This window comes from Athene noctua, chromosome 3 (assembly GCF_965140245.1).
Source record: "Athene noctua chromosome 3, bAthNoc1.hap1.1, whole genome shotgun sequence".
NCBI lineage: Eukaryota > Metazoa > Chordata > Aves > Strigiformes > Strigidae > Athene > Athene noctua.
In genome coordinates this window covers 71,721,843-71,741,696 of record NC_134039.1, presented here as the reverse complement: position 1 = coordinate 71,741,696, position 19,854 = coordinate 71,721,843, and the positions used below count along the sequence as shown (strand labels likewise).

Sequence of the window (19,854 nt, the reverse complement as noted above, 5' to 3'; positions counted from 1 at the left end):
TTTTTTGTATGTAGCTGTACTGCTGATGTTTTATCACCCTTGTATACAACCTTATTTGTCCCCTATCTTTTAAACTGCACATGTGTTTTGTTGTTTATTTTTTTTTAATTTGGTGCTGTTTTGAGAACTTGGAAACATTTTTTTTAAAAAAGAAATTTTGTAAACAAATTATTAATTACAGCTAGAATAATACCTTATGTTGGCCAGAGTTTTTTTTCCTGATAGTTAATTGTTAAACTAATTGAATCACAAACTTCTCCAGTCTTCTTTAGTCACGGAACCGGTACATGAATACAATTTTGACAAGATTTCATGAATACTAAGAATGCAAAGGAATTAATGAAATGATAGACTATAAGAAATCAGAGATGGTATCTGACAAACTACCTTGTAGAATAAAACTGAACAAACTAAAATAAAAGCTACAATTTGTCTTAATGGGGAAATAATGAAGAATGATACACTCTTACCTTGAGAACTTGTTAGATGTGGTTCTTTTTCTTTCCTCCAAAGGTATGCTGCTTCACTGAAACCAAAAATTTATCACAGCCAGAACACTTCTCTGAAAGCTCCTTTCCTGTGAGAGAAAGAAGAAATGTGAGCCTTTCCGCTCTCACAGCAAGAAGGCTTTAATTTTAGATATGTAGGCTTTGGAGGTCCTTGCTCCCAAATTAGTACTTACTGTCCTGCATTTTTTTCATATTTCTGTTGCTATTTAAAAAAAAATATCAATTTTTACAATGAAAGCATGAAGAAGTCTAAAACTGGAAAACTTGATTTCAAAGTCTGAAGTGGATCATTCAGGTTACTCTTTAGTAATTCATATAGCATACAGAAACATTCAGAGTTCTAGGCAGGTCATTAACTTGAAGTTGGTAGGTGAACCTTCAGGGAAGAAAATAATATTTGCATGAGCATTTGTATGAGTGGGGTTCTGATACAGTCAGTACTGTGGCTCAGATGCTTCTGGCTTAATGAAAAGTTCTCATTTTTCAGTCTGTAAGGAATTATTTTCAGGTCTCTTATTTACATTGTTCATATGCACCTCTTTCTGATGATGATAACTTCTAATATGTCTTTTTGTCTTTTCCAAAACAGAATTAGACCACAGCTAGCCAAAGAGAAGATTGAAGGATGCCATATTTGTACATCTGTCACACCTGGTGAACCTCAAGTGTTCTTGGGAAAAGATAAGGCCTTCACTTTTGATTACGTCTTTAACATTGACTCACAGCAAGAAGAGATCTATATACAGTGTATAGAAAAACTGATAGAAGGTTGCTTTGAAGGCTATAATGCCACTGTCTTTGCTTATGGTCAAGTAAGCTTTACAATTTTATTTTAAAATATTTATTTTGGAGTAAAGTATTCATAGCTTCTTGTAACTGATCTTTCTCTTAAATATCACAGTGCATGAACCTGTTTTTTAGCATTCTGATTTTATTTTAAATGAGGTATCCTGTAGGAGACTATTTAGGAGTTTGTATAGATTCTGTGCAGAATGGCAATTGCAACACACACATACATATATATATATATATATATAGGCAGTAGGTCTGAATTAACAGTAATGCTGAAAATAACATGAGTCCGTATAAGTCCTGAATTCACCCCAATGCAGCAATACAAATTGGTGACTTAATTAGTTGATCTATAGCAATAGGTTGTACTGAGATTCTTTTCTGAGCAATTATCCATCCCTCTCCATTTTCAGATGCTTTTGGAAAGAGGCACTTTTAAAAAATAGATCCTAGGTAACTTCAGGCCACATTGTTTGTTTGTGGAATCTGATCTATACATTTTGCCCAAAGTTGAAGAACTCTTCATAGAGAACATACCCTCTCAGTACACTGGGCACACATTTCACTACTTAAAGCTGAAATAACATTGAGTATAATATAGAGAATGTGTTATTGCCTTCTGAATATTTCTTTAGGAATTGATTGCATAAAACTTGGTCTTGGATGCTGAATTTAACCGCTGTTAAGTGTCATGTTTTAAGTTAGCTAGGTGAAGTCTAGTCCTAGTGAAACAAAGCAATCTGCAAATCCAGTTTAGTAGATAAAGTTCAGGTGTGTGAAGCTATATTTGTCTTAGACTTGACCCACTAATTAAGTGAAAACACAACACTACCTTGTCTTCTATAGACTTCACATTTAATTAAGTTACTTTCCTAGTGAAAGTACAGCTCCAGTGCTGTCTGTAAATTGAGAACAATTCTACCTGAGATACTCAAACATTGTAATTGAGTCATTTGATCTACTTCAGTGAAGAATTGCAAATGCTGCTTCTACCTCCAAAATATATGCTTTAATTCAGTCTCAGTTGAAAACATTAACTATTCTTTTGACCTCAGAGATGATAGCTCAAGGCTGATGTAAGCTGCTTGGGGAAAGGTTATGAAAGATTGACTTGGTCCCTGCCTTCTTGTATTTAATCTGTGGATAAATAGTAGAGTTTGTCCAACTTCTACTGTTTATCTACTTTTCAAAATGACCTGTTGTTGTGCATGTTAATACTGTAAAGATGACAGACTGACTTTGTAGTCACTATCTAGCACTAGTATTCACAAACTGCATTTCTCTGAGTTGATACTATTAATGTGTTCTAGTGATGATTCCTTTTTCAATTTAGACAGGTGCTGGCAAAACATACACCATGGGCACTGGATTTGATGTCAACATAACAGAAGAGGAACAAGGCATTATATCGCGTGCTGTTAAGCATCTTTTCAGATGTATTGAAGAAAAAAAACAAGCTGCTATTAAACAAGGAGTTCCACCTCCAGATTTTAAAGTGAATGCACAGTTCTTAGAGGTAAATATGATCTGTGTGTGTAACTTCATGTATTTTTTTTGGAAAGCCAATTAAACATTTTGTTTAGTTGCTACTTTTACATTCTTTTCCTGCAAGATGCTTTGAATTAACCTTTGAGATTTCAAAAGGAAATTTTATGGAGTTTGCTTCAGCTCCTCAATGAAAAAGAGCCTTTTTATCTGATTCCAATTATTTTAGTAGTTACAGTTCTATTTTGAAGTGTAGAAATAGTTATATTAGTAATTGTTTATCCCTTTCTGCAGCACACATTTTGTGGGCTCTGTTGCTCTTGCCTGTCTGTAGTTCTTTACAAAACCTTAAAGCAAGAAATGATGGGAAAAAAAAAATCAGTTGTACTTTGTACCTTTGAATAGTGACTACGCTTTGCCTGCTTTTGTCTTTAGCTTTCAAAATCTGGTCAGGAGACTTGTTATGTTCCTTTCACCAAAGAAGAAATCTAGCATAAAAATACTTATTTCTGTGATCCCCAGAAGTTTACAGTTGAGTTCCTGTGTCACTGTTCCCTCTTTCATTAGACTCAGAAAACCTGTGCTGTGGAAAAACTGTTCCCTTTGTGTTTTCTGGTAGGCACAGCTACTGGTAAGAGAGGCCATAACATCTGTGATCTTTCCGACCTGCAGCAGCTGTTGGTTTAAGCCTTGCAGTTTTTTATGCTGTGTCTCCTGCCCATGGAACTATTTTTAAAATGGATTGATTTGGGTATAACATATTTACATTCACTACCAAGCTGCAAAATCTGGTACTTTAAGCATACAGAGAAGACGACTTATTTAAGGAAGAACAGATGTAAATGTGTATTACTCTAGTTCAGTATTTGCAACTTTACTTTTGGGGGAAATCCCCCAATTTCATAGTATCCAAGAGAAAAGCTGTTGGTTTTATGACTGCTGAAGTAAGCTAGGTCCTTTAGTCATATGTTCCTATAATTGTTTTAAAGATTAACAAGCTGGTGTTAGCCTTGCACTAGTATAGGTTTGTCACTGCTAACCTTAAGCAGAACTTTTTTGTTGTGCTGGTTAATGTCTGCCTAGAGAGAGTCCAGGTGTGAGCATGGGCTGTGGGAAAGCTGTACTATTCTGTTCTCCCTGTTTGAACCTTGGGGAACTGCAACTTCATTTCTGCTTAGCCAGCTGCAACAGTTGTAGTGTAAGGAGTAGTAAGCAGTGTAGTTTGTGAATTCCTTGTGTCTTTTGACACAACATAACATGTGACTGAGAGTCCCAAAATACAGAGCAGTAATTGAATGTTACAGTGATAATAGTATGCAGAATTACAGCATATTTCAGATGAAATGTACATACTAAAACATGTCTTGTTTATCTAATTCAGAGAACAGTTAAATGATGTATATAATAGTTTCTCTCTTAGCACTTTTCACAAAAAATATCACTTTTTTGGTAGACTTTTTTTTATTGTACTAAGGCTAAATCGTAGCTTTCCCAGAAAGAGCTTTTTCTGATTAGCTACGTATTTTACACTACTTTTGTATCAAAGTATCCTCTTCTTCCTGTCTTATCTACCATTAGAGCTGGATTATATAAACAGTAATTGAGTCATTGAACAAGTTGAAGCAAGGTTTTATTTTGGAATAACTTTGAAGTCTGACAGCTGGATAACTATTTGGAATAGTGACTTCTGTTTGCTACTTTCTTGCTTTTCTTCATGTTGCTGCAGTCTGCCTCTCAACTTCTTGCTTTCCTATTAACTTTTCCAAAAGATAGGCATATGAGTCTAATGCAATTGTAGGTGTATTATCAGGATCCTCTTTAAATTGTGGCACCAGTTTGTGTGCACTTAAAAAGGTAAAACATTAGTGAAAAGGCTCCTACTTAGAATATTTATGCCTAATAATTACATATAATTACTTTTTAATATGTAAAGAATTAAAAGCATCATCTTTGCAAATGCTAAGCCTCTTCTCAGGGATAGATTTTTCACTTGTGAGAAGAGAAAGTTTCTTGCTTTCAACATATGAAAAAGTACATTGGGTGAATACAGATCTGTTGTAGTGGTTTGTTGGCTCTTACCTAGGGACTTTGATCAGGAATTTAATCAGTGTGGCCTAAACTCTGAGGAAGTGAATTGGTATAGCCCAGGGGTTCTCAGACTTTCCTTCACCACAGACCCCCTTTAATTACCTTTTGTGGCCATGGACCACCAAGACTTAATTAAAGATTTAAAGCACTATACTGTATCAAATATTAATTGCAATTTTCTCATGAAGGGTCTTCAAATTTGGAGAGAAAGGGAAATAAGTTAATCTGTTAATGTACTCACTCTCATTATAATATCTTTATTGCAATGATTCCTGCTTACTGTGGGGCAGACCAAATGTTTCTGGGCTGGACATTTCCCACCTCTGCTTTAAGCCTTTGTGGACCCCCTGTGACAACATTGCAGCCCCCCAGGGGTCTGTGGACCACAGGTGAGAACCACTGGTATAACAAAATTAAAGACCCTGGAACTGTTCCAGGGTACATTACCAGACACCTGAGTCATGAGTCCCAGTGGGACTCTGCTTTTTCTGGTGGGGTTTTTTTGATGCTTGCCCTGATGTTTTCAACTGGATCTGAACACCTTTCCTAAGACTCAGCACATTCTTATGAAATTTTAATCCATCTCCTCTTAACACGATAACTGCATAGTAATTCTATATGTCTTTCCTGGTTCTGATATAATTTCCTGACCTAAAAGTCTGATGTGCTTAATGGTACTGAAAGACCACTAAATGTACATATACTTAACTTCAGAAGACCTGGTGAAACAGGCAGTAGACACTAAGCAGCCTGAAACATGTAATAGTTTCTGTTACTCATACGATGGTGCCTGAAAGTTGTGACTAAATCTGGGACAGCAAAGTGTAGGTACTGTAGGAGGAAAGTACAAAAGCCATGCTCAAGAGACCATGCCATAGTATTTTTGGCCTGCTGTGTGGTGTCTTCAGTAAGCAGCTTGCACAAAACGTATTCTATGTTAAATTCCTTCCAGGGCAGGAACAGTTTATCTAGATTAAAGACATAGAATTATTAAAGTGTGAGAGAGGAGATGAGAAAAGGGGTGATGGCAAGGAGAGTATGTGGAAGAAGTTTGAAGTGTTTGGAGGAGGGTGCAGCCAACTGAATCAAAAAAACAAAAGAAAAGCCCAAGGTCAAACCTGAAGACAGCAGGTGCCTGCTACAGAAACCACTGCTGCTGTTGTTCTGCTGCATCGAGTGCCTCCTCTTCCCTGGTCCTACCCAACAATTTTCTCCCAGATCTGACAATGTAGAAGAAGTTTCTGCTGCTTTTGGTGGCATAATTGTAAGATGTGCAGGTGACTTAATTTGCAGCTGCTCTGTCTGTGATCCTACTGTCCTTTTAAATTTGAATGTTTCACAGCATCCTGTTTTGAAAGCCTTGGCATTTTGATTTTTTAAAACTTTCTCTGTGCCACACAGATTTGATAGTCTTTGGAGGAATTCCTTCATAAAGTAATATGGTTTTTGTCTTTTTTTTATCTCCTCAGCTTTACAATGAAGAAATTCTTGATCTCTTTGATACCACACGTGATATTGATGCAAAGAATAAAAAATCAAATATTAAAATACATGAAGATTCAGCGGGAGGAATTTATACAGTGGGTGTTACAACCCGAACTGTGAATGGAGAATCGGAGGTGATAATTGAAAATAAATTACTCTGTAGCATATCAAGTAGATTCTAAAAATGTTGTCTGTATGTTTTGATAAGCAGTTAAAAATAGAGGTTATGCTTGGTAACATCTGCATCTTGGACAATTTCAGTGTAAAATTTAGCTGAAATTTTAATTTCCTTTTAGTTTCTGTAGCCTTAAATCTGATGAGTGATTTTTTAAGTGCATACCACTTTTGCTTAATGCTAGAAACAGACTTTTTTCTCTACCAATAGAAATATTACTAGCAATTTTTGCATGTGTGTAAATCTGATCTTATATATGTTATTTTTCCTGTGACAGGAAAGCTTTGCATGGTGACTGATGTGAGGTAAACTGTCATTCCTGTGCATTGCAAATCTGAATGCAAATGTTACCATATTGTAGGGGTTTTTTGTACAGAAAGTAGAAATATGGTACATTTTTGCCACAGGTAAATAGAAGATTACTATGTTACTACCAGGGGATGGTAAAAAGAGGAAGATTTACAAAGATTTAAGTGTTTTCTTCCAGAAACCACAGAAATACATTTTAATTTGTTTATTTAAGAATCTTTGTGCTTTTTGGCATATTGGAACTGAAATAATAGGAAAGAGAAAAAGCTTATGTATCAATAAACTGATAAGCATTATAGGAACACTTTTTATTTAAACTGCAAAGATTACAATGTATTACTTGTCTGTTTTCTAGATGATGCAGTGCTTGAAGCTGGGGGCTTTGTCTCGAACCACTGCCAGCACTCAGATGAATGTTCAGAGCTCACGGTCACATGCTATCTTTACTATACACTTATGTCAAACCAGAGTGTGTCCTGCATTTAACACTGTACGTATCTCTGCTGTTATTAAACTTCACTTTAGTAACCATTTTTCAAAATGTGAATGTTGTTTTGGCAGTCATACTATTTGAATTGCACTAAAGATGCTAGTCAATGATTTTGCTAAGCATTATAATAATTAGATTTAATTTGTGCATGTGTAACCATCCTCTAGCCAGAGGCAACCATAAACTCAGTCTCTTACATGAACTTGCCCATTCTTTTCTAGCACTTTCTTCAGTATTTTGTTGCGACATACAAAAGATAGTTAAAATGTAATTTGCCTTTAATTGGAAGAGTGTTTTTAAGTGTCTTAGTAGGTACTGGGTTTAAGCCTGCAGTCAGCTAACTGAAAATGCTTGGATATTCTAGATCAAGTGTTAATATCCAACAAGGAGCAAGTAGAAAAGCATTTGATTCTGAGGCTTAGTGTATGTCTTTTGAATAGATATATATTTGGGGCTCATATGTGTAAGTCTGTGCACTTAACCTGAAATTTAAACTATGAATGTGCATGGAGCTTTTCTGTAGAAGATTTTTCATGTGACTGTTTAGTTGTTAGTTGCTGTTGGTATATCTTGTAAAGGGGAGAGTTCAGAATAAATACATATTATTGAAAACTGTAGTGGCTTCAGGGGGACTTAATTTGATTATTCTAAAGCCATTGACATTTTAAAATATTTTGGTGAACTCCTAAGTATCTGGCTAGCATTTTACACATAGATATCACATTTTTAAGTATGTGGAACAGTGAATTGGATTTGTAGTGCTTTTTGGGAGAGGGGAATGCTCTTTGCCTTTTTTTTTTAATTAACATTACAAATAATAATTTGCAGGCAAAATAAAGGTTGGTCCCTGGTCCTTTGTGCTGTGTAGACCTGCTTTATATGCCTGTTAAAAACACTTCTTACTTTCCATGCTGAAACTGTGGATCTGGTGGTGCAGGCAGCTGTCTCCCTTCTCACTCAGGAGGGACTGGGATCACACTTTAAGCCCAGACAGGGCACCTTGGTCACTGTGTGGTGACATTGTTTGCTTGGAGGTTTTGTTGAAAACTGCCCATGTAGCTGGGGAGTGAGAACTCATCTGGGAGTCTCCTTTCCTGCAGGCTGTTGGCACAGCAATGCACCTATGCTGGTGCACTTGCAGCCTTCCTCACTACCTGAGCCACCCACAAGACTATTGCCTGGTTCTGCCTGTTTTTTAACACAGACCTGTGTTAGAGGAATAGGTGGCTGCCTTCTGCCTTATGTCAATCTGTGTTTTGTTTCTCCTTTTTTTTGGGAGATAGGAGCAAGATAATTTGACTGTGTGGAGCTGGGCATTGCTAGATCTTTAATCTGTGAAGAAGGCATCTTCTTCTTTCCCTGTAGTGTTTAGGAGACTAGAGGTTAGACCTGATGTTGGCCTCTGAACGCTCCTGGAATATAAATTAATACAAGTTATTATTGGATGGCCAGGAGAGATGCAGCTCGAGTTTCTGTGGACAACAGTTTTGGGAGACCTTTGTTACTAGGGCAACGCAGTTTCTCCTTCTCTGATGACAGCATTGGCTGTGTCCCCTCTGCAAAGCGGTTGCTGGTGCCCGGTATGGGCAGGCAGCCAGGGCTGAAGTGCACAGACATGCTTCTCCTCACGCTGTGTTCACAACATCCATGCTGCTTGGAAGTTTCTGCATGTACATTTGAGTTACTAAATAAGTGAGAGTGAAAGGATCCATTAATCGTTACTTTGAGGGCTGGGAAAGAGTGTGGTCCACAGCAGTGTAAATGTCAAAATGAATGAGCTTAATTGATCAATAAATAATGATTTCTGTCTTGTGGAAGTGGCAAAATTATTTTTCTCTTCTGAAACTGCTACAAAAGGAGATCACATAAGTGTGAGATGTTTAACTGTCATGAGAACAGTTTGGTCTGCAGAGACATGCATTATCCCTTGCAGTAGTGAAGGGAGCTGTGAGCTAGCTGACCAAGGTCAGAGATCATTGCCACAGAATGAGATTTGTTTTAAAGAAAAACCAGAACAATGTATGCTTACTGTGACAGAAATTCCTACTAAGGCCTGTAGATTGGGCTGTGTGAATGTTGTAAATCCAGTATACACTCAATATATGCCTGTTATGTGCTGCCACAAGTATGTAGAAACTGCCCTATGATTGATGTCTTACCAGGGAGGTCAAGAACTGAGTGATATAAAGATTTTTCTAATCCAGTATTGCTTTCCTGACCAGTCTAACTACTTAAACTTCTACGAAGTTACTTAAAACAAAACTCCACAGTAATATGGTACATCTACACTAATTGACAGAAAAAAACCCTTGGTATTATCTAATGGAAAAAGGACAGTTTTGCTTTTGTGCTTTGGGATGTGAAGTGGGAAGAGGCTGAGGCTGGGGTACCTGCCCATAGTGCTGTGCGTTTCTGGGCAGGCTCCCTGTGCTGACAGAGACGTGTGTCAGATGCCAGTCATTACAGTATATGTGAGAGAGGGGAGAAAGGAACCTCCTCTTTCTTCCTTGTTCTGTCTGCTGTCCTTATTTTCTGGTCAGGTCAGAAGTGCTGGTGGAATACTGGCTGCTAGGAAAACTGGCTTAAAAACATTTCTAAAAAAAAGTTGAAGAATCATGCCACAGGGAAGCTGGTGACAGGGATGAGAGAGTTATAAAACAAAAATATCTTTCAGTTATTTGGCAGATTTATGAACTAAGTGGGTCTGGTAATTGTTTTGGGGGGAGGTAATAATACAATCAGGGTGGCTTTTTAAAATCAGTTTCCTTTGACAGTGGATTTAAGACTTCTATTCCAGGAGAGGTACAAATTTTGTTGCGCACCTTGCTGAAGACTTGTATATTTTAATATGTATCCCCCTGTTCCTTTGTCAAGAAATAACTGTAGCTCATACTTAAAGTAGTTGTCATTCACATGCATCTAGAGCTGGGTCTTCAAGAATCATATGTTAGTACATGTGATTAAAATTGAGAAAGCTTTTGAGAGAGACTGCTCTTGTTATAAGAGAATGAATAAATAAGGAGTTGGACATGACAAATAGGTAGTCTCATAAAAAATTGTTGATTGAACATTGTAGTAGACAAATGTTAATGTGAAAGATCTTACTGAGCTTTATGGATGGTTCTTTATTGCAGGATAATGCCACCGATAACAGGATAATATCTGAATCTTCTGAGATGAATGAATTTGAAACGCTTACTGCCAAGTTCCATTTTGTTGATCTAGCAGGATCTGAACGGTTAAAGAGAACAGGAGCTACAGGAGAAAGGGCAAAAGAAGGCATTTCCATCAACTGTGGACTAGTAAGACTATACACCTTGTTTCCCTAGGCTGTTGGTATTATCTTCTCTTCCTTTTCGGATCACTTGTTTTTAGTAATCGATAAAGTAGAAATGCATCGTGTGCAGAATAAAAACTCTGTAGTATGACATGTAACAGTATATATTGATTCTTACTGGGTTCTGGCTTGCTAACATTTTCTTGGTTGTACTAGACCCCAACTAGCAAATTATAGCACTTATAACTGTTGTGAAATATAGTTACTCTAACTTTTAAAAGATATTGTAGTTCCTTTCACTTTTTTTATTTTTAGTTTTTATTTTGTCAAGACCCAAACAATTGGAGAACATTACACATAGTTAGCAAGGAGTACAGGCATGTAAAACATGGACAATGAAAAAGCTTAATTGATCGGTAAATGTTGGTTCTTTGTTATAATTATGAAACTTAATGTAAAACAAACTTAGAAAAAACACTTCTAAGTAGAAATAAAATTTAAAATTTATAGCATCATTTCACTTTTTTGTCTGTGTACTGGCTCTCTATGTAGTTTTTTTAATTAACTGTATTAAATGTTTTACTTAACTACACTGAAAAGTAGAGCTGGTGATTATCTATGGAGATTGTAGTTTCATAGCTTAGTTTTGAGATACATGGCTGTGTGGAGGCTCTGTGCAGTTCTTTTTTTAAAGATGTAAAAGCACATGTTTATATGTGAAAACATGTCTTTCCCTGGTCTAATGTGTAGTACCAGAGAGATACTCTGCAACTAGAACTTTCTTAGTGATTCTCTTGCCATCATGACAGTGGTTATATTCTGTAGTTATTCTGGTTATATTATGTGGAAGAGAAAGGAAATTCAGTTCAATTTCTTCATTGTTCTAAGCACAAAGCCAACAGAAATTTAGGGGTTTAAATAACATGTATCCTTAACAAATAGGATACAGAATGCACGGAGGTGAAATCAGTGTGATCACAGTAATATGATCACAAAACTCATTTACAGTGAATTCCAGCTCTTAGATTTGGGAAACAGATTGAGAGTGATTTAAACACTTCAAAGCAGTCACAGAATGTGTGGTGTATAAGTAGTCCTTCAACTGCTGGATGCAGTAAGATCCCTTTCAAGACTTAAGAACTGACTGTACAGGGTGCCATCTAGAGGAATGTTCTTTAATTTGTCATATGATTGAAGTATGTGCAGTTGCACATTAAAAAGAATTTTACAGCCAAATGTTAGGTTTATAAACATAAATTAGAGCCTTTTAGCAATGAAATAGGATAGCTATGGACTATATAATTTCAAGCCTTAAATGTTTAAATCTTTATCAGACATTCCTTATTTCATATTTGTAGACATAGTAAATTGTTTTTTTTCATATGAATGCTCCGTATTTTACTCTAAATCTAGCATAAAGCAGATTGATGAAATTAATTTTAAAAATAATAGCTACTGCTAGAAGTAGAGATCAGCTTTAATAATCATTGAAAGTAATTGTTTGTTACATGAAGTGGTTAAAACTTTAGTTTGTGACTGACACAAGGTATCAATAGACACTGCACACAAATTGTGCTAAGCACTTAGCACTTGCAGATACCAGACTCCAAGTCATCTGATTCACTGTTGGTAGCAAAAAAGTTTATAGATGTCTACTGCAAAATGTAAACATTACAGAAATAATTTTAATAACTTTATTGAGTATATTCACCTTTTTGCAGTACGCAGACTCCAATTTATAGCTGTTTTAAAAAAAAAACCTACTCTGGAACTGATTCTAATGTGTGTTACATGATTTGGTGTTTTATAGCTGGCACTTGGCAACGTAATAAGTGCACTGGGGGATAAAAGTAAGAAGGCAACTCATGTACCATACAGAGATTCAAAGCTTACAAGGCTACTTCAAGACTCTCTTGGGGGAAACAGGTATGAAAACTAGAACACTTTATGTATTTCATTGTCAATGAGCATGAATGAGTACATAATCTTCAGAAAGTAGAATAAACATTAAACAGTGATAAAAATAACCACTTTTTTGTTGGAGGGAGGTTCCAAAGATAAATTACTGTCATGATAGAAAACGCTGGAAATGCAAGGAGAAGATTTTAAAGAAGATTTCTGCATTGTTCTTTTCAGTGCTATTGTAGCCTTACTAGACATGAGGCTTGGAGTTACTTGGAATACCATATCCAGGAGAAGTCCTTTCTGTGAAAACATCTTTAGATTGTATGTAGCATAAATAGTAAACTTTGTTACTGTGTAATAGACTTATTAACTACAGCACAGTTTAAATCTGTGATGAGTTGATGAGTTTCTTCTTCAGAGTTTTTCTGGTTAGGTTTGGTTTTTTTAATGGCACTTAATTATTTGCTCTGATTGCCATGCATAGCAGCTTGGAGTCAGCTTACAACAGACCTTACCTTTTTTGTAAAGGTTGTATATCTTGGGGTCTGGTGCATCTATCCTGTTGTCTGATGTTGGATTAGAGCCTGATAAAAACTAACCAGTGTATCACCAGAATTGTTTGTATGATCCTGTTCTGTATATCTACTGCACATAGAGGCAAGAGAGGCTTTGGCTTCTGGAAGCTTTGTCTAAGCAAACATTAATAAATTTATTAAAATAATACAAATTTTGTAATTGTAACATTAATGTATTGAGATACAAAAGGGAGGATAGCTGAGTGTTTTAGCAAGGTAGCACTCTTATTCCTCTATACAATATGGCTGAAGACTATTTTTAGGAGGGCAGGAAGCTTTCTGGCCATGTCACAAAGGAATTGGGGAAGCGGAAGAGAATTTTTAAATTGTTGCTCTGCTCTTCAGAGAAATAACTTTAGTGACACCTTGCAGCACTGTGGTGTAAGCAAAAGCAAAGCCAGAAAAAACATGTAGAATAAAGGCTAGAATTTTCAAAAGTGCTTGAGGGAGGAAGAACTCAAGATTTATGAAAAAACCAAGAGCGTAGCTCTTCTACGCTATGTTACTTTCTGGAGGTAACCGCAAATAGCATTTCTTGACTAAATTTTATATTAAATGCACTAGCTAAAAATGAGAATTTTTTTCAACCTACTCCTGGAATTGCGCTTTTGTTGAAATACTCTTTTTGACTCTCAAATATTTTCCCATTTTACAGCTCCACTTCTCCCCCTCCTGTTCTTCAGGAGAAATTGCATACTTCTGTGTACAATGTACAGCTAGCAAATGCTGTCCCAGTGCATTTTCAAGGATATTCAGATATATTCTTTGTCTGCTCTGATAGACATTAAATTTGTGGACAGTCCCAACCACCTATTTTTATCTATGTGATATACATGCTGAGACATGTCAAATTAACAGTTTGCTGTTAAGGAAGTGTTGTATGTATTAGTACAGTTTGAATAATTTCTTGTCCATGCTTTGGCAACTAAAAAGTGTGAGAAAGCTAAATTTTAATAAACAGTTTTTCTTCTGGGAAATCAGATTATTAGATTTCTGTTAGCCTGTTCTGTAGCCTTTCAAATTCCACTCCAGTTGTTACAGTCCACATAGTTTCTCTTTTGCAAATACTTAAAGATTTACTAGTAGTGATTCAGGTTAGATTGCAGTGAGTCCTATGTTAATGATGATGAAAGCAGTGTATCATTACTATTCTCACCATAATTCTGATTTTAAATAAAATGTTGTAACAGTTCTGAAACAGCATTTAAATATTAATGTTTCTTGAATTATTCAAGTAAGAGTATGGAGTATTAATGGGTTTTGAAAGGATTTTTATAATGTATAATATGAAAAATGAAAACTTTCATAAATTCTGGGGTGGGGGGAGCAGTTTAAAGAAGTGGTAAAATAAAGGGTGTATCACAGTTTTAAAAAAAAAAACTAGTCCACTTTACAATTCAGACAGGAAAGTGGAGTTCAAATTGTTCAGTTTCCAAGACAGACACCTAGCAACTAGTCTTCTAAGGTCTGGAAAAGTAATTGCATTCTCAACTGAAAGCACAAGTAGTCCTGATGTCAATTAAAAATTTATTCTTAATCTTACATATTGTTATCCTGAGGACTAAAACAGTTTGGAGAAGTGACACAAAAGTACACAAGAGATCTGAGAAAGAATTGCTGAAATCAAATCTTCCTTGTATCCTCAGGCTAGTTATGCTTTCCAGTTTAGTTTCTCAATGTGTGTGGTGAAGGTAGTAGTTTGCCTCACAAAGAGATACAGGGATTAATTTGTCTCAGTCTGAAATTATAGAAAGTGAAGATCAGAATCCAGTCTGCCTAATGCAGATATTGCTTCATTGCCCTGGAGACAGTGCATGTTTCTTAATGCAACCCTCTAAGCTCTAACATACAACAGAGAAGCAGATTCCGCTGTGGCCTGGAGGGGAGTACTCAGTCCACCAAATGTAGCTGTTTTCCCCTATCTGTTGGGAATTTAAGCCATGTAGGCACCTTGAGAGTATGGTCTACAGCTTCAACTCTGGTTCTGACCCCTCTAGGCCATTCTTATCTGATGTGAAATGAGTGTGCTCTAGGGAACAAGGGAAGGGACCCTTCACACAGAATCACACAGAATCATCTAGGTTGGAAAGGACCCTGGAGATCATCTAGTCCAACCGTTCAGCTAGCACAGTTCCCACCTACAGCATATCCTTAAGCTCTAAATCGACCCTACTCTTGAACACCTCCAGGGATGGGGACTCCACCACCTCCCTGGGCAGCCCATTCCAACGCCTAACAACCCGTTCTGTAAAGAAATGCTTCCTAACATCTAGTCTGAACTTTCCCTGGTGCAACTTGAGTCCATTCCCCCTTGTCCTGTCGCTTTCTACTAGGCTAAAAAGGCTCATCCTCAGCTCTCTGCAGCTTCCTTTCAGGTAGTTGTAGAGGGTGGTAAGGTCTCCCCTCAGCCTTCTCTTCTCCAGATTAAACAATCCCAGTTACCTCAGCTGCTCCTCATAGGACATGTGTTCCAGATCCTTGACCAGCTTTGTAGCCCTTCTCTGGACATGTTTGAGTAACTCTATGTCCTTTTTGTAGTGAGGGGCCCAAAACTGAACACAGGAATCGAGGGGCGGCCTCACCAGCGCCAAGTACAGGGGCAAGATCCCTTCCCTGTCCCTGCTGGCCACGCTATTGCTGACACAAGCCAGGATGCCATTGGCCTTCTTGGCCACCTGGGCACACTGCTGGCTCCTGTTCAGCCGGCTGTCAATCAGCACCCCCAGGTCCCTCTCTGACTGGCAGCTCTCCAGCCACTCCTCCCCAGGCCTGTAGTGCTGCTGGGGGTTGTTGTGGCCCAAGGGCAGCCCCTGGCATTTGCCCTTACGGAAACTCCCCCAGTTGGCCTCAGCCCATGGCTCCAGCCTGTCCAGGTCTCTCTGCAGAGCCTCCCTACCCTCGAGCAGATCAACACTCCCACCCAACTGGGTGTCATCTGCAAACTGACTGAGGGTGCACTCGATCCCCTCGTCTAGATCATCAATAAAGATGTTAAACAGGAGTGGCCCCAACACTGAGCCCTGGGGGACACCACTCGTGACCAGCCGCCAACTGGATTTAACTCCATTCACCACAACTCTTTGGGCCCGGCCATCCAGATAGTTTTTAACCCAGCTAAGTGTGCGATTGTCCAGACCTCGAGCAGTCATTTTTGCCAGGATAATGCTGTGGGAAACGGTGTCAAAAGCCTTGCTAAAGTCAAGGTAAATTACATCCACAGCCTTTCCCTTATCCAATAAGCAGGTCATAGAAGGAGATCAGGTTTGTCAAGCAGGACCTGCCTTTCATAAACCCATGCTGGCTGGGCCTGAGCATCTGGTTGTCCCTCATGTGTTGCATGATGGTGTTTAGGATGAGCTGCTCCATCAGCTTCCCAGGCATGAAGTTCTTCCATCTGCCTTCTGAAGGATAAAACCACTTGATTGGAATGAAAATTTTTTTTTTGCCTTTTTCTGTTTTTGTCCCACTGGTTCTTGCTGGTCTGTCTGCTCACTCTTTCATTTGGAGCAGGGAGTATATTCTCACCCTGCATATCCTGTGATGGGCTGGCTAGAGGGTATTATGGGAACCTGAAAGGAAAGTGGGTGTTCATAGCCCTCTTGGGCCTCAAGCTCAGGTCCTGCTGCTTCTTGTGGAAGTGCTCTAAACAGTGGTGTTAAGAAACATTGAATAAATACAGTTATAGCCAGATGTACTAAGGGTATGTACTAGCTCTTCAGCTTCTGTTGGAGAACAAGAGATACTCTGCAGTAGAGAATTTGGGCAGTTTGGACTTTGGTAGAATGTGAGGTACCTTGGGCAGTTATGCACATATATGGACCACTAAAATGAACATTCAGACAACTTTCAGATTAAGCAGGTGGACACGTCAGGGATTAGAAGCAGTCTTGACAGCTGCGTGATCCAAATCACTGTCTTAAAACTTCAGATTGATCTTAAATCTGTTCCTAAATCTCAGTTTATGTATGATTAGGCAAACTGAATATAATTTGAAAAACATATCTAAGAACACCAATTAATTGTTTTATAATTTTACATGTAGAACTATTTAGCAACTCTTATGCTAGGGTAATACAAGATGTAAAAGTGCGTAACTTTGTGATTGACAGTCTTCCACTGAGTTAGATTGAAGAATATTTTCACAACTGTTGTGAAGTCACTACTCTTGTTTCACTTCTACCTGAAGCCCTGTTAGCTTCTCTCTATTCTCTTTGTTCTTGATGTATAATGCTGACCTGTTTCTAACTTCCAGTCAAACGCTCATGATAGCGTGTGTGAGCCCTTCAGATCGAGACTTCATGGAAACTTTGAACACACTAAAGTATGCCAATCGGGCACGGAACATCAAGAACAAGGTGATGGTTAATCAGGATAGGGCTAGCCAACAAATAAATGCTTTGCGCAGTGAGATTGCACGGCTACAGATGGAACTCATGGAATACAAAACAGTAAGTTTATTCTCTTAGGATTTCTTCTGCTTTAAAATGTTTAGAGTTTTACAGCTTTTTTTTTTTTGTGTTGACTACTTCCACTTCACATGCTAAAAAAAATTTGAATACCAACCCTCACTTAAACAACACTTCTAATTCCAGTGATTGCCAGATGTTTTTAGAAAACTTAGATTGCATCCCCAGAGAAAAGATACCTCAATGACTGCTGATGATGTCAACAGATGCTGCATGTTATTTGCTTTTTGAAATGCAAAAATTGACCTTGTCATGCTCAGCAATGAGAAAGTCACTTCCAAAGCAAAAAAGACCACAATTTAGGATGATGCATAAATATGTACAGTTACTGTGTATTGCTTTTAAAAACTTAGCAAAAAAAAAGTGTTTAAAAAATACATTTTAAATTATATAAGGCAAATACTCATACAACACAATACCCATTTCTTCCTGAAATTTTAAACAAACATTTTCAGTAATAAATGTGATTGGCAAACTGTGTTCTCCTTTGTTATGCTTGAGATAGTATCCTGATTTGATAAAGAAGTGTATTCTTATTTCTTAACCTCTTCCAGAACTTGTGTTTCAGACTAAGATGGAATTACACAGGACCCAGATGCTAAGGTGTTGGCTAGACATCACTGTTTTGAAAACAATGGATAAATGGATAGTTTTAAACTTCTTGAGAGAAGATTCTTTTGCTATGAGTGTCTGGAATTTCAAGTAATCTGTGGATTGCCTTTGCTAAATTAATTTTTCATGTGTAGGTCAGCCTTTACTAGTAATAAAATATATTTATTTTCTTAAGGGTAAAAGGATTATAGATGAAGAAGGTGTTGAAAGCATCAATGACATGTTTCATGAAAATGCAATGCTGCAAACAGAAAACAACAACCTACGTGTTAGAATTAAAGCAATGCAAGAGACTATTGATGCACTGAGAGCAAGAATAACACAACTTATGAGTGATCAGGCCAACCAAGTGCTAGCCAGAGCAGGTATGCTGTGGGTGTATTGTGTGTAAACTGCTTCAAAAGTTCATGAACTTAAAATAGTTATGTTCTTGCTTCATGGGTACCTTGCAATGAAATGATGCCTTTGTAACAGTAATATAGAACCTGTTTTGTCAGGGATAGGCCCCCATCTCATTCTTTCCTCTGTTTCTGGAGACTTCTTATCATGGTTTGAGTGCAGAGGGCAACTGAGCACCATGCAGATGCTCAGTCATTCCTCAACAATGGGAAGGGGAGAATACAACAGAAGGCTCAGAGATCAAGATAAGGACAGGGAGAGATGACTTGCCCATTATTGTCACAGGCAAAACACAAACTTGTTAGGGGAAGGAAGAGAACATCAATTTACTTCAAACACCATCACTACTTAACAAACAGTGTAGAACAGTGAGAAATATAACCATGTCTTAAAACACCTTCCCCCACCTCTCCTGTTGTTCCTGCTTTCTCTACCTCCTTCCCCTGCCAGCAGCGCAGGGGGCAGGGAAGTGGGGTTGTGGTCAGTCCTGCTGCTCACTTCTCCTCAGAGGGAGGACTCTGCATTCTTACTCTGTTTCAGCATGGGTCCCTCTGAGGGGAGACAGTCTTCCATGACCTTTCTCTGACATTAGTCCTTCCCATGGGCTGCAGCTCTTTCTGAGCTGCTCCAGCATGGGTCCCTCCTGTGTGTTGCAGTCCTCCCAATGCTGAACTACAACCTGGTGTCTTCTGTGGGCTTCGTGTGGGCATCTGCTCCACTATGGACCTCTGTGGGCTGCAGGGGAGTCTCTGCTCCAGTGCACCTCCCTGCTATCTCCTCCTTTCTTCCACAGATTTAGGTGTTTGCATCTGTCTCCCTCACAATTCCCCCTCCCAGGTTCCCCTTGTTAAATACGTTATCACAGAGTTGCAGCCACCACTGCTACTCAGCTTGGCCTTGGCCGGTGGTGGGTCTGGCTTGGAGCTGGGGGAGCTTTGGGAAGCTTCTCACAGGGCCCACTGCTGTAACCCCCTTCCCTGCTACCGAAAACCCCTGCCACATACACAAACCCAACATATTCTACCTCTCGTCTCTGCAAGTAATATCATCACAATACTGAAACACAGTCTACACAATTTACCCCTTGTCTCTTCACCACAACTCTAACAAACTCCCATGATTATTCTGCTACTAGGGTTCCGTCTGTGTTTTGCCCGTTACATCTCCCAATTGCTACCCTTGTCTCACATTCATCTTTCCCATGTTGAGTGCCACAAAGCACTGTCCTGGTTTGAGCCCAGAGGGCAACTGAGCACCATACAGCCCCTTGCTCACTCCTTCCACCTC

General features: G+C 38.3%; 1 protein-coding gene across 8 annotated transcripts in view; it reads left to right on the top strand.

The window, feature by feature from the left end:
• Positions 1 to 19,854, top strand: part of KIF21A (kinesin family member 21A) — a 94,240-nt gene that overhangs the window by 29,375 nt on the left and 45,011 nt on the right. For all 8 annotated transcript variants that reach the window (XM_074903280.1, XM_074903283.1, XM_074903279.1 and 5 more), the window contains exons 2-9: positions 1,099 to 1,321; positions 2,635 to 2,817; positions 6,344 to 6,493; positions 7,199 to 7,333; positions 10,468 to 10,635; positions 12,421 to 12,536; positions 17,343 to 17,538; positions 18,344 to 18,533. In XM_074903280.1, coding sequence (XP_074759381.1) covers positions 1,099 to 1,321; positions 2,635 to 2,817; positions 6,344 to 6,493; positions 7,199 to 7,333; positions 10,468 to 10,635; positions 12,421 to 12,536; positions 17,343 to 17,538; positions 18,344 to 18,533 — 1,361 coding nt within the window. The remainder of the gene's footprint in view (positions 1 to 1,098; positions 1,322 to 2,634; positions 2,818 to 6,343; positions 6,494 to 7,198; positions 7,334 to 10,467; positions 10,636 to 12,420; positions 12,537 to 17,342; positions 17,539 to 18,343; positions 18,534 to 19,854) is intronic.